The sequence below is a fragment of the Chlorocebus sabaeus genome, chromosome 12 (assembly GCF_047675955.1).
Source record: "Chlorocebus sabaeus isolate Y175 chromosome 12, mChlSab1.0.hap1, whole genome shotgun sequence".
Taxonomy (NCBI): domain Eukaryota; kingdom Metazoa; phylum Chordata; class Mammalia; order Primates; family Cercopithecidae; genus Chlorocebus; species Chlorocebus sabaeus.
In genome coordinates this window covers 85,014,742-85,029,996 of record NC_132915.1, presented here as the reverse complement: position 1 = coordinate 85,029,996, position 15,255 = coordinate 85,014,742, and the positions used below count along the sequence as shown (strand labels likewise).

Below are 15,255 nucleotides of genomic sequence, written 5' to 3'. Positions count from 1 at the left end.
CTGGAGCTCTGAAAATTTTAATTCAGTTCTGGTAACCAACTAAGAGAGGTCTTTTTGAGGACAGAGCACGGGTGGGGGTGGGTAACTGACAGGGAGGAGGGATGCTGGGTTTATTCTTTTTACTCTTTAATTCTTAAATAGTCCCTGTGAGCAAACTCTTCTGAGTCAGGAAAGACGGTGTTACACCTAAAATGAATCAGGTATAGTTCATGGGAACCATGGAGATTGCAGATTCAGGGCAAACAAGGGGCTTGGTTCAGAAGAGGGGGGGTGCTCACAAATGATGAGGTAAGGTGACCAACTTGTCCCCACTTGCCTGGTACTGTCTCAGTTTTAGCACCGGAAGTTCCACACCTAGGAAACCCCTCAGTCCCTGGCAAACCAGGATGGTTTGTCACCTGTGAATAGAAAATAAACACATGCCCCTGGGCACAGCGATCGGTATTGCTTTCCACCATTGGACATGACCCAGCAGGCCCGAGACATAGTGGTCAGGCTCTGTTGCAGCTACCGCTGTCCAATTTTTTTTCTTTTCTTTTCTTCTTTTTTTTTTTTTTTTTTGAGATGGAGTCTCGCTCTGTCACCCAGGCTGTAGCTCAGTGACGTGATCTCGGCTCACTGCAACCTCCACCTCCTGGGTTCATGCCATTCTCCTGCCTCAGCCTCCCGAGTAGCTGGGACTACAGGTGCCTGCCAACACGCCCGGCTAATTTTTTGTATTTTTAGTAGAGACGGGGTTTCACCATGTTAGCCAGCATGGTCTCCATCTCCTGACCTCGTGATCCGCCTGCCTTGGCCTCCCAAAGTGCTGGGATTACAGGCATGAACCATCGTGCCCAGCCTGCTGTCCAATTTTTGTGGCCCCTCAGTCTAATGACTTGAAAACATTTAGTAAATTATAAAAAGGCATGTGAAAAAGTGACAAAGAGAGGAGAGCATGCCCCAGGACAAATTAAGCTTGGGCAGCACAAGGCTTAGGGATGTCCCTCCGACCGTCCTCTACCTTGGTCTCAGTGGCAAAGTGATTCCAGCCAGTACCATGTGGGAAAAAAATCTCCTGACCCCCAGTTCCCCTTCCTTCTGATTTGGGGCCTGGAAAAATTAAGTCTCCATATGATAAATCCTTTACACATGAGGTGAGTGCTCAAGAGAGAGAAAGAGAGTGTGAGTCATTTCAGAAATCAGACCCGCTTTTCTGCAGGGTCACTGAAAGTTTTGATGTTCGAAGGAGGTGTGTATGTGGTTTTCCAAGCCCACTCATGGCTCAGACAGTGAGAGGTGACTGCCTTGGTATGTGTATTTCATGTTTAGTGCCAGAAATTACACGCACGGTGTCCGGGAACACAGTGGAGTATGCTCTGACCGACCTCGAGCCTGCCACGGAATACACACTGAGAATCTTTGCAGAGAAAGGGCCCCAGAAGAGCTCAACCGTCACTGCCAAGTTCACAACAGGTACAAAGACACTGAGAGCTGGAAGCTCTCCCTTCTGAGATGCCCACCCACAGCCTGCATCTTAAACGGGAACTGCTAGCCAGTTCTTTCTTAAGTCAGGGCCTTGCAATGTGATTACATCAGCATCACTTAAATTCACCAGTGCCCACTCAGTCAAGGCCTGAAGAAACACACCATTTCCTTTTGAACTGAAATGACCTTGGTTTCCCCACGGGCAAGGAAAAGATTTTAAGAGGAGGGCTTTGTAAGTGGAAAAACAGTTCCCACTGGCCCTAAACCTAGTATTTAATGATCCATGTTCCAGGCAGGAAAATATTTTTGAAGAGGCAGATTTTTTTAGGCAGTTTTTCCTAGATGTTTGTTAGGTTTCTATACATTGAGAGCTTTTTACAAACTATAGCAAACAGGGAAACAGAGGAACCATCCTGTCTGTCGGGGTATTGATATTAGCATTCATCTGTCCTCTTATTTAGAAACAAGGGGCTTGATAATGATGTTCACAGCTGTATATTTCTCTCTAAATCCATCCAAGGCCAGCTAGAAACATCCAGCCCTTAGGACGAGATAAACCATAGAGAATTCGTCTTCGGAGGTCATCTGGCTCAACCACCTTATTTATACAAAGAGGAGGTTCTTGCCAAAGGTCACATAGTTCAGTAGTAGAGAAAGGACTTGAACCCGGTCTTCTTGATACCTAGCCCGAATTTCTGCCCTACATTTGCTGACCTTATCCGATATTAATTGTCCTATCTTCTCCAGACCTCGATTCTCCAAGAGACTTGACTGCTACTGAGGTTCAGTCAGAAACTGCCCTCCTTACCTGGCGACCCCCCCGGGCATCAGTCACTGGTTACCTGCTGGTCTATGAATCGGTGGATGGCACAGTCAAGGTATTTTAAGTATACAACAACTCCTCAATGCTAGTTGAAGCATTTTCATGATCTTTAAAGTACAGAAGAATTACCTGATGCTGTTTTTCTACCCCAGTGCATCTGGGGAGCTGGAAAAAAAAAAAAACAACAACAAAAATCAGTAGAGACTGGACGGCATGCCAGACCTTCTGAATCATACTCTCCAGTCTCTTTCATTTTAACCAGACTCCAGTTCTGATAGCCAGCCAAGATCAAGAACCACTGCTTACAAGACTTGAGGACATTTTAGGAGCTGGAATCTTGATCCTTTAATATTTTGTTGAACAAAGGCCAAAAGGTTCTTCTGCATGTTTGCCATATGTATTATCTCGCAGATGGTATCTTTATGTTATGTATTGTAATATGTTTCACCATGTTCTTTTTATATCAACTATTAATACTGTTTTTATCCAGTGTTTATATTATTTATATTCTCTACCCAAGAATTTTCTTTCTTTTACCTTTTAATTTGAAATAACTTTAGATCTTCAGACAAGTGAAGGAGATTTCCTAAACTTTGCCTTCCAAACTTGTTATTGAATTTTTTATTTTGGTTATCTTACTTTATATTTCCAATATCTTTTGCTTATTCTCCACACATTGATGTTTTTCTGGCATTTTGTTTGTGCTTCATATATCATCATCTCTTTATCTCTAAGAATATTTTGCTGGTATTTTATTTTATATCCTGCACAGTGTTTGTTCTAAGTTCCTTTGCTTTGCTGCTGTTGTTAGGTTTGGTTTGGTTTGGGTGTCTGTCTTTCACATTGGAGACATCCACCCAACGTCTGTTGATCATGGTCTGTCTTTTTGTATTTGAACTAGGAGTGAAAGAGCTAACTGGGAGTTCCACCTGCACAGGCAGGGCTTGTAAACTTTGTGGCTCCCTGCAGAATGATTGGGCAAGTACCCAACAGCTTTCTTGGGGAACCCCCAAATAACAGTGTCTTAAAGCCTGGGCTTTCACTGTGTACAAACTTTCATCTCACTATGTTTCCAGTGTAGCACCTCGGCCTCCTTGAAGGCTGAGCCTGGTGGATTTGAATCCGGAGCTTCCTCTCTGTCTCATCCTCTCCAGAGAGTAAACCTCAGCCTACCATCTGAATGGGAAAGGGCAGTCATTTAGACTATTGGAGGGAATGGGGAGATCTCAGAGTCTATTTGTTACAAAAAATCAAACAAACCAAACTTCTGTTCAACCACACTCCACATTGGCCTTTAAAGACATCTCTGCTTTTGTACACATTCCTTTCCTAAACTTGCTGGACTCTGTGACTTGCACCAAGCAGCCTCTGACTAGCTCTGCCCATGCTCCTTAGTTAACCTCAGCCTTCTTCATTCATTCCCCTCCATGGTCTCTCTACCACTCATTTTTCTATCTACCAAGATTCTGTTGACACAGCACACCTGGTGCTGTCTCCGTTCCCATTCCCCTCATCTTTGTAGATTTATACCTCACATTCTCTTGCTCTCTTTTTAGTGGGTTTCAGAAGCAAGTAGAGATGAGTGGCTATATCCAATCTGTCATATTTAACAAGAACTGGGCACATTGCTAATTACTATCATGCCCCTTTCTGGAGTTGATATAACAATGAACTATCTCACTGTGTGAGCTAAAGCAAGTCCTTTATCTTCTCTGGGTGTCAGTGTTCCCATCTGTAAAATGAATGTCTTGAACTTACCCATCTTTAAGGTCTTCTCCTGGTCAGGCATTCTAGGATTCTGTGTTTACCTGAATCATGAATCTCGTTTTGATCTAGAGTACCCTAATTGCCTAGAAAATGGCTTTGCACAGAAGCCTGGAGAGCTGACAGGTAATTGCATTCCTAAGTAATGCAATGAGTCCAGCTTTATCCCTGACAGTTGATCTTTCCCCCAGGGAGTAGAACTGGAGGGCCGCACAAAGGCCTCTGGGTATTAAACAAGCACTCATCCAAGTTTACTTTTCTGCAGGTCCATTCACCAGCTTTGTATGTCTTAGAAAAAAAAAAAAAAAAAAATCAACCTGGTATAGGAGAAAAGAGTCCTGGACAGGGTGTTAGGAAACCGGGATGGAAGAGCATCCTCTGCCTCCAACAATTTATGGAATGAGAGCAAGTCTTTTAGCTTCTCTGAAGCTCAATTCTCCCATTGATAAAAACAGGATAAGGTACCTTACCAGTTCCCAGGATACAGGAGAACCTTCCGGGGCATCTGCACTGATTCATAACTGCCCAAACTCAGCTGACTGTTTGCAGATTGTAGAGAACAGCGTTGTGTTTGGTTTACTAGGAGTGTAGGTTGAATTCCAATCCCAGACACTAAGGTCATTTGCTGAAAAGAATTGGAAGCTAGCAAGAGGATGTGGAAAGAGGACCTCCTGTAAACTGAAACCAATCACCTCCTCTGTACGGCAGCCCAGAGACCAGCCACAGACTGTAAGTGTAGTTAGAGTTGGTCAACATCTGTCTCTCATGGATATCCCTGTTCTAGAAGAGAGACACGTGGGGTCAGCTTAAGTTTTCATCATACCACGCCTATGGGGCTATTCTAATCATCTCCTAACACAAGAGATCCCCAAACTGACTGCACATTCGAATCACTTGGGAAGTTTCTTAAATATAGCCAGGCCCAACTTCTGGCTCTGACGATTCAGTCAGTCTGAGATGAGGCCCAGGCATCATATTGTTTGAAAGCTTCTCAGAGTGATAAAGAACTATATTTAGTGACCACTGACCTAACTGACCTCAAAGTCCCTTACCCTGTGTGATTCATCTTGCCACCAGATTAAGCTTCTTAAAGCACAGCTTGGTTTATGTCATTGGCATGTCCAAACATCTTTCAAGACTCCCCATTCCTTATAATAATAAACTTCAAGTTCCAAAGCTTAGCATTTATACTTTACAGGGATCCTCACTCCCTTTAATGATAAACTTTAAGTTTCAAAGCTTGTCATTTAAAGGCCCTTCATAATCTAGTAACATTTTGCACTGTTCTAACACCTGAAGTAAGTATGGTTGAGGTCACTTATTGCCTCCTTATATTATTTCATTTTATGTTTTAAATCTGCTTTATTCAAAGTTTACTGATTTAAATATTAATCTCATCCAAAAAAAGAAAAAAACACCTTCACAGAAACATAGAATAATATTTGAGCAAATATCTGGGCCCCATGGCTAGCCAATTTAACATATAACCATTACAATCCCATTCTCCCAACGTAGTTTGGCAGGGCCTTGGGCAGGTGGTAGCCTCAGCCCTGGAGTCTACGGCAGTGCTCTCATGCTTACCAGATGTAGTCCCTCCCTCCTCATATTCTTTTAACTTGCTCTGCACCTTCTGGCCCAAGGACCTTTGCTTGTGCTGCACTCTCCCCATCTCTGATATCTCAGCAGTGCACATGGAGCCTGGCATAGAGTGGGTACTCAATGAATTCTTGTCAAGTAAATAAGTGAGTGGATGGGTAAATGAACTTAAAAACAGAATGACTTGTTATCTATACCCTGAGAATTTCTGTGACCAAAAGCCATTATATTCTTTCTTCTGCTCTTAGGAAGTCATTGTGGGTCCAGACACCACCTCCTACAGCCTGGTAGACCTAAGTCCGTCCTCCCACTACACTGCCAAGATCCAGGCACTCAATGGGCCCCTAAGGAGCAATATGATCCAGACCATCTTCACCACAAGTAAGGAGGCCCTGGGTGCAACCCAGCCTTGAGATCTAACTTTGACTGAGTCAACCCTCGACCTCCCCTTTGACTTCTACCTTAAAATTTTCAAACAAACTTCTGAAAAGAATTGATTCACTGTTAATACTTGGAAGCCTGATGAAAGCAAGTATGGGAGGGTAATGAGCATCCCGGTGAAAGGAAAGGAGGGAGCCCATCTGGATTCAATCCGCATTTCTATCACTTGCTAGGTGGGCCTTAAGAACGCTATTTCCATCCTATAATCTTTACCTTCTTCATTTATACAGGGCAATTAATAAGAATCCCTCTGTCACCAGGACCTTGCAAGGGTTCGTGAGGTGTTGCATTTGAACTCCTAGCCCAGCATGTGGCCCATATAAGTGTGTGGTCCTTTTATTGTCAGAGTCCAACATGAGCTCAAAGTCTCTTTCTTTCTCCTTCATCATGCCAGTGTTTACAAAGCCCATCCACATTCGAAATCACAAATGGTCTTTCCACCAAGCTGGTATAGTGGGCCCTATGCTCAAAATCCTAGTAGGGAAGCAGAGGCTTTCAGAGAGGAAATGACGTGTTCAAGACTATCTTGTGAGTTACAGAGTTTGGCTCAGATATTCCATGCCCAGGGAGCCTCCCTGCCACAAAGTATCTTCTGCAGATAGCAAACCTGCAAGTTGTTCCTTTCATAAGTCAGAGTAGCATCCATTCCCGAGGATCAGAGGAGCTGGTCTTTGGAGAGCCCTGCCTTTTACAATTCATGGAACAGTCATTCTGCACACATCTGCCAAAGAAGGTGCTTCCTCTTTGCCAGATCTTATGCCAGATGCTATGATTGTATCCTAAAGATGCTCTTGTACTAGGGCTGTGAAATAAATAAGAAAACAGCTCATGATACAACTTCAGATGAATGTCCTCGGATCAGAAAGAAGAACTGCTATGATCATCACATCTAAGACTTATCTACTAGGCATAGTTCCAAAATTGTCCATTTCTACAAGTTTTTAATTGTTTGCATCACATAATTGCACTTGGAAATTCCCCAGGCATTCTAGTCCATAGAGTTAAGCTGAGAATTAAGCTCCAGCTCAGTCATCCTGCTCTGACAGCATCACCATTTCTCCTTATTCCACAGTTGGACTCCTGTACCCCTTCCCCAAGGACTGCTCCCAAGCAATGCTGAATGGAGACACGACCTCTGGCCTCTACACCATTTATCTGAATGGTGATAAGGACCAGGCGCTGGAAGTCTTCTGTGACATGACCTCTGATGGGGGTGGATGGATTGTGAGTACCACCAGGGACTGCAGAGCCCTCAGGCCTAGGGGAGAAGGGAGAGGGCAAAGCAGGGGAGGAGAAGAGAGTGATCTCCTCCTGGTGCACTCTGATACCCACATGTGTGAGGCCTTGCAAGATAGTGCCTGTCACACAGAGGCACTCAGGAATTCTCTCTTAAACAAAAGAATGGGAAACACGCTGGGTACTTTTTGAAACGGGGAGATAAGTTTCTTGTAGTTTATCTCATCAGATCCTCATCAAATAACTCTGTGATGTATAAATGACAGTTGATCATTGAACCCATTGCTTACATTAATCAGCACTGACTAAGCATTTATTATCTACCAGGCACTATGCTAAGAGTTCTAGATGAATTATTCCAATCCCATTACCATAGGAGCTGGGTAGTATATTTTTGAATTAATAAACTTTATTTTTTTAGAACAGTTTTAGGTTCATGGCACAATTAAGTGAAGAGAAAGTTTTCATATACACCCCACACCCACCCACGCAACCTCCTCATTATCAATATCCTGCACCAGAGCGGTACATTTTTTACAATCAATGAACCTACTTTGACACATCATTATCACCCAAAACTGGGTGGTATTTTTAATCCCTGTTTTTCAGGTGAGAACACCAAGGGTTAGAGACGGGGAGGTGACCACCCAAAGTCGCATGGCAATTTAGGGATGGACTGAGCAGAGCCTGATGCTCTCTCCACAGTGCCACATTCCTTCCTCTCAGAACGATGCCCTCTTTCCTGCAATAGCTTAAGTACACCCAGATTCATTGATATGTTTATAGGTGTTCCTGAGACGCAAAAACGGACATGAGAACTTCTACCAAAACTGGAAGGCCTATGCTGCTGGATTTGGGGACCGCAGAGAAGAATTCTGGCTTGGTAATGCAGCTTTGCATGTTTGTATCTAAAATGCCCATTTCTGCCCTCCTTGTCATTTTTCCTAACCCCCAGGGACCCATGGGAGAGAAAGAGATGAGGAAGAAGCACTAGTTCTGGTGGCAGACACAGAATATCGAATTCTTAATGAAAACGACTATTACTTAAATGCTCTGAATCATTAAAATGTAAACCAAAAATTATCTGAGACAGATCTCAATCAGTTTAGAGGTTTACTTAGCCAACGTTAAAGGCATGCCCAGAAAAGAAGAACACAAAGCCACAGGAACAACCTGTGGTCCATGCCTTTTTTTTTTTTTTTTTCCCCCCCCGCCCAGAGATAGTATTGAGAACTTTAGTATTTAAAGGGGAAAAGCCACAGGTACAACCTGTGGTCCATGCCTTTTTTTTTTTCTTTGAAAGATGATAATGAGAGCTTTAGTATTTAAAGGGAAAAGTGGGCTGGAGGGGAAAGAGGGAGGGTATGGTCACATTACTGAAACCACATGTTGCAAGATTAAAAAAAAAAAAAAAGCAGAATGATTTTAAAAAGCAGAATGACAAAAAAGAGAATGGTCAATTATGTATTCATCTCACACTCAATAAATCGGCACTTTACATAAGATAAAGTGAAGACCTGTGGAGATATCTGGCCTTTTATCTGTAGCATCTGCTTGGGGACAAAAGAAGAGGCAGTTTCTTGCATGACTCGGCTTTCAGTTTATTTTTTTCCTTTTGCCAGAGTTAAATTGGGGTCCCAAGATTTTATTTTCCTTTCACATAAAAATAAAAATCTGATTAAGGAAGAGCCAAAACTTACGTGTTAGCCTTAAGTCATTCTCTGGACCAGTCATAGAACCCTCCTCACTGATATCATTGACCGTTTCCCTCCTGTGCCCCAGGTTGTGCTCCAGGTGCTAAGATGGATTTCTTAGAGCCATAACCTTTAACCCCCAGAGCACCCCTACAAAGTACTCAATTGCCACCTGGTGGGCAAGGTGTCAGGTGTCAGAAGTGGTTGACTAGCAGGTTGGGAAGATGAATTTACCAACAACGATATAGCTTTGAAAAAGGAAGGTTTATTAGAAGGAAAGAATGCTGCAAAAAGCCTTAGAGCTCTGCAGTGGATTTTTCCTTAGGGGTATTTGTGGACCTTAAGGCAGGAGCTTAAGTGTAATTTGGACCTTATTGGCCATGTAGAACATGATAAATGATTACATTTGTGGACATTTTGGTGACTTAACGTCAGCAAGGGTTGCAAAATGAGTTTCGATATGCACAAATTCCAGAGATGTATAGAAATTCTAGTTACTTATACATTTTAAGGAAATAAACCTGGAACCAGATGCTTCCTTGAGATATAGGGAAGCCTAATTACCTCTAAATTCCTCAGTTAAGGAGTTTTTGTCTCCGAGGCCTACTTGATGGTCACCAGGTGATTTTTGCTCTCCTCACCACCTCCCATGGATGAAATCACAGCCTCAAAAAGGCTGAGTGGTTTGCCCATAGGAGTCTAACCAATGAACAGCTGAGCTGAAATTTGGCATCTCCCAAGTCAACACTCTAATCCTATCACCCATCCATTCATCCATGCAACCCACACTTTCCAACCACCTAACTGCAGAGAACATTGTTCTGTGCACCACTGCCTAGGTCAGAAAATGTTTATCATACTATAATAAACATTTATCCATATTATTCATTGCCCTTCATTTGTAAGGCACTTTATTTTTTTTTTAATTTGTTTGTTTGTTTGTTTAGACAGAGTCTCACTCTGTCACCGAGGCTGGAGTGCAGTGGTGTGATCTCAGCTCACTGCAACCTCTGCCTCCCGGGTTCAAGCAATTCGCCTGCCTCAGCCTCCCAAGTAGCTGAGATTACAGGCACCCTCCCCATGCCCTCCTAATTTTTGTATTTTCAGTAGAGACGGGGTTTCACCATGTTGGACAGGCTGGTCTCGAACTCCTGGCCTCAGGTGATCCACCCACCTCAGCTGCCCAAAGTGCCGGGATTACAGGTGTGAGCCACTGCGCCTGGCCTGTAAGGCACTTTAGAGTTTAAAAAGTACTTTCACCACCTTATCTCCTTGGATCATCACTAATGCACTGGAAGGTTGGAAGTGGGGCAAAAATGTCAACCCAATTTTACCTGAGACTTAGAAACATCGCATATTTGGCCTAGTATTACTCCAGCAAGCATAAGACCGAGCTTCCAGCCCAGGCCTGTATGATAGGCACCCCCCCTCTTTTTTTTTTTTCTGAGATGAAGTCTTGCTCTGTCACCCAGGCTGGAGTGCAGTAGCACAATCTCGGCTCACTGCAACCTCTGCCTCTCAGGTTCAAGTGATTCTCCTGCCTCTGCCCCCCAAGTAGCTGAGACTACAGGCACCCACCACCACACCCAGTTAATTTTTGTATTTTTAGTAAAGACAGGGTTTTGCCATGTTGGCCAGGCTGATAATGAACTCCTGATCTTAAGTGATTCCCACCACCCCCACCCCACCTCTGCCTCACGGAGTGCTGAGATTATAGGCATGAGCCACCAGGCCCGGTTGGCCCCCTTTTAAGTGTACCCAGCTGCTGCTTTTACAGAGTGAAATAGAAATGAGGGCCTCAGTCACCTGTGCTTCTTAGCAACCCTTGCCTGTCATCCGCAGGGCTGGACAACCTGAACAAAATCACAGCCCAAGGGCAGTACGAGCTCCGGGTGGACCTGCGGGACCATGGGGAGACAGCCTTTGCTGTCTATGACAAGTTCAGCGTGGGAGATGCCAAGACTCGCTACAAGCTGAAGGTGGAGGGGTACAGCGGGACAGCAGGTACAGTAGTGGCTGCACTTAGAGCCTACAAAGTCATGGAGACCTTGGCATTTACAGCTTATTTCTCTAACTTTTATTCCTTCCTCATTAATCCAGCCATTTATTAAATCAACAAATATTTGAATACCCACTGAGTGCCAATCCAGAAACATTGCAATTCAAAAGTGTTGGGTAGATATTTGGATCCTGAAACATTGAGTAGGTTGGGAATCAGGAAAATCAGGATTGATTTCTAATGACCATCTTTCAGAGAAAGTGTGTCTTCCTTACCCAGGTTTAGGTATCAGTTGTAAACTGATAAAAAAAAAATAAAAATAAAAATAAAATCCCCCAAAGGCCTTAATATTCATCCAATCCAGCACTTCTCAATTTCTCTGGGCATATGGACCCACTGGCGATCTTGTGAATGTCCAGATGCTGACACAGGTTGTCTGGGATACGACTGAGATTCTGCATCTTCTCCAAGTTCCCTGATGATGCCGATGTAGCTGGTGTTGCTGGTCTGTGGACCACACTTTGAGTAGCAAACCACCCACTCCATCACCTAACTGCTTGAATCTCTTCCAAGACATTCCTGCCATGTGATCATCTAGTCTCAGCCTACATCCTCATGAATAGAAGGTCACTGCCTCTCAAGTGGCCCCTTCGTTCCTTGTCTGGCTCATAACCTTCATTCCGGTTTTGAAGATTTCTTGGACTTGAAGTGGTTTTGTGTGGTTTCCTGGCTCCACATAAGAGGAGAAATAAATAAGGAAACAACATGTATTAAGGCCTACTAGGTACCATGCTCTTTTGTAGACATTCCACCTGCATTCATCTCATTTATTCCTCATAAAACCATTCTATGAAGATGTTATTTTTATACAGAAGAGGAAAGAAGTTCAGAAGAGCTCAGTGATTTGCCCAAGGTGAAACAGCTTGTAGAACGTGGATGCAAGCCCAGCTGCAGAAAACTGCATCCGATGGTGTTCTTGGTGACAAAGAAGGGTCAGGACTGAGAGTGTGGACCACCCTCATGCAACCCATGCCCACTTTCGGTGGCTTTCTGTAATGTTTGTGAGAGCAGAAGAGACACATGCTTGGCACGTTTCCAACCTCCCTGAGCCCTGAAAGAAAACAACCATAAAGTGAAAAGGTTGCCAGATTAAAGGTTGCCAAAAGCCAGGCTGAGCCTAAGGAGGCACAAAGCTCTTTTGAGATGGCAATTTAGTGATAATAAAGAGAGACACCCAGGGGCAAACACTGCTTTAGTTCTTGAATCCTTCAAAGAATGTTGGCATTTTATTACCTGGAAATAAATACCTCTTTGGTTGAGATAGCTTCAGGCAAGCAGAATAATGTTATAGGGCAAGCAAATTCGTTAAGCAGCAGGAATGTGACCTCTGTTCTTCTTTGTACTTCCATTGAGGAATGAGCCATAATATTTCCCTTTACTGAGATAACGTTTGTAAGGCTGCATTTTCTTGCATGATTTGGCTGCACCTATGCCCTCTGCAGGAGAGCATCCTGTTTCATTAATATCTACATGCTGTCCTCATGCTCTGGGTAGCATCATCATTTAAAAAGGTATCTGGGTCCCTTCGACAACTTGCTCCAAATTATCACAGTAGAATGCCTCAGAGTCTTGAAATGTTTGTGCACAACAAAACATTTGGATTGCTGGATTGGGAGTGAGGAGACCCACAAAGCAATGGCACTGAAATGCTTCAGAAATTCAATATATTAAATTACAAATTAGATTTCCAAATAGTACTACATGTAAATGGGCTTCTTGTCTAAGAATCACAGAACATTGGTCTGATAAACACTTTAAAAAGTAACTATGTGATACAGAGGTTATTTAGGGACATCTAATGTCTGCAGGGCTTAATTATGACTAATAAATATTTGTCTGTGGGAGAAAAGCATACCATTATTAAATGCATACTTCTCACCTTACTCTCTGAAATCTTTTATGTAAAGGGAATGCAGAAAAGTCATAAAAATAACAACAATCAAAGTAAGTATTTGTATGCCATGCCACCTGTTTAGCATACGCCTTTGTATCTATTGTCACAATGGCACTGCTCAGTATATAGAATCACAGTGCTAGTTTCATTGTGTAGATGAGAAAACTGAGGTTCAACAAGAGGCTTGACTTGTACAAAGTCACAGCCAAAAAGTGAAAAGGTGGGACTCTCCAAAGCCAGCTACAGCCCTCTTCCCACCACATGAAGCTGCTTCTGTTGGAAATAAATAGGCGGGATGACACTCATGTCCCATTCAGTTCCACATTCAATGCTGACTCTGCATTCAATGTTCAAGGCCAGTCCCACCCCCAGAATCTTTCAATTGTCACCTCTGGTTCTGCCCTTTACAGTCCAGGAGGGAAATTTCAGCTGGGATTTCTCAGGTACATATTTTCTGTCTCTCCCAGGTGACTCCATGGCCTACCACAACGGCAGGTCCTTCTCCACCTTCGACAAGGACACGGATTCAGCCATCACCAACTGTGCTCTGTCCTACAAGGGGGCTTTCTGGTACAGGAACTGTCACCGTGTCAACCTGATGGGGAGATATGGGGACAATAACCACAGTCAGGTGAGTGGACCATGAGGGCCCAGAGCAGGCCAGGCTTGGGAAGCAGGAGGGGGCTGATGGAAGTACAATTTAACCCCCTATCCTAGCAGAGACTAGGAGGCAGGAACCCTACTTACACGACAACATGTTTTTCCCAAGACAATGAGCACTCTCAAGGACACTGCAGGCCAGGTAAAATAGAAACAGCACAGGCTAACCCCTGGTGATCCCAAGGACAAACACTGGTCAAATGGATTCCAAAAACAGAACGCTTTGCTCAGACAAAATCTCTGTCTGAACCCCAAAAGTAAAGCAGATAAAAGTGGAGGCCGTTTAGACGAAGCAGGGTTGATGACACAGAATCCCTTGCCTGGGACACCTTTGGAATCCCAAGAATACCTTGAAATGAAGTCCACAGACTTTAAATCTCCACCTTTTGTGAAGAAACCAAGGCCCAGAAAAAGCTGATTTTTCTGAGGTCACAGAGTGAAGTTGGCAGCAGAGCCAGCTCTCCCCACTTCCAGCCCCTGGCATTTTCCCTGCACCACACACACCTCTAGCATTTGTTCTGCAATCATAGAAACAGATTTTTTTCAATCCCCTTTAGAAACAGGCGAACGGATCAAATTCAGTAATCTCCCTTACTCTGAGCCCTGCCTACACTGGCACATTCCTGAAAAGTATAAAGCTGCTTGGGACTAACCACTTAATCATAACCAAACTCCTGCCCAGGTCCCTCTACAGAACTTAGTCATCATCCCAGGGAGGAGAGATGGGTCTTCCCTCAAGGCCACACCACACTGATCCCTGGACCGCAAGGATTCTTATGAGGTCTGCTGACTAGAATCCCCGGGACTTTATAAAAATGCAAAGGGCCAAATTCCACTTTATGATAACCTCAGGGATTCTGATTCAATGATCTCAGGCAAGACACAGCATCTCATTTTTTTTTTTGTTGCATATTTGCATTTTTGTTGTTATGCTTTTGCAGCGGGAATGGGGGGTTGATATACTCCACAAGTGATTCCTGACATACAGCAGATGTTGGGACGTATTGCTTTTCAATATTAGTAACTTTGATACATGTGTTTATGCTCTAGTTAACTGCTAACAAATGACACCTGCGACCTTAAGTGTAGACCTTACCTTACATAATTTCTGGCACTTTTCAAAGCACTCTTACCTTCTGTACCTCAAGTGCTTATCACTTTTACCCTGTGCAGGAATTAGGATGTGGTTTTTCATGCCTGTGTTACAGAGCAGGTAAGAGTCACAGGACATTTCTTGACAGCAGTCCTGTGTTGTTTCCATCTTATTATGTTACTTCATCAATATTTCCATTCTGAGCACTATTTTATCATCTTTATTGCCTTGTCTCAAAATACTTGTATAATACAAAGTTCTTCTGGGAAAAAAACAAAAACAAAAACAAAAAAAGCAAGCTACATGTCAGAAAGCAAGCCTCTCTTTCCATCCTTCCATTCAATTATGGAAGAAGAAAGAGATGACATGGAAAGGAGCCACAGGAGCAGAGCCCCAGCTCCGGCTCTGCTCCCGCTGCTGTGTGGCCTCTGTGAAGTCACTCTCCCTCTCTGGCTTTAGTGCCTGCCACAGTACAAGAAGGTGTGGCTTCCATCCCTGAACTGTCAGAGGAAAGAACCAGGGCAAAGG

The 15,255-nt window shown here is 43.6% G+C and overlaps 1 protein-coding gene across 4 annotated transcripts in view; it reads left to right on the top strand.

Annotated features, from left to right (window-relative positions):
- The window catches only part of TNC (tenascin C), a 98,478-nt gene that overhangs the window by 81,043 nt on the left and 2,180 nt on the right, over positions 1–15,255 (top strand). For all 4 annotated transcript variants that reach the window (XM_007968264.3, XM_037984247.2, XM_037984241.2 and 1 more), the window contains 7 exons: positions 1,312–1,455; positions 2,215–2,345; positions 5,899–6,031; positions 7,164–7,315; positions 8,114–8,210; positions 10,864–11,025; positions 13,442–13,605. In XM_007968264.3, the coding sequence (XP_007966455.3) occupies positions 1,312–1,455; positions 2,215–2,345; positions 5,899–6,031; positions 7,164–7,315; positions 8,114–8,210; positions 10,864–11,025; positions 13,442–13,605 (983 nt within the window). The remainder of the gene's footprint in view (positions 1–1,311; positions 1,456–2,214; positions 2,346–5,898; positions 6,032–7,163; positions 7,316–8,113; positions 8,211–10,863; positions 11,026–13,441; positions 13,606–15,255) is intronic.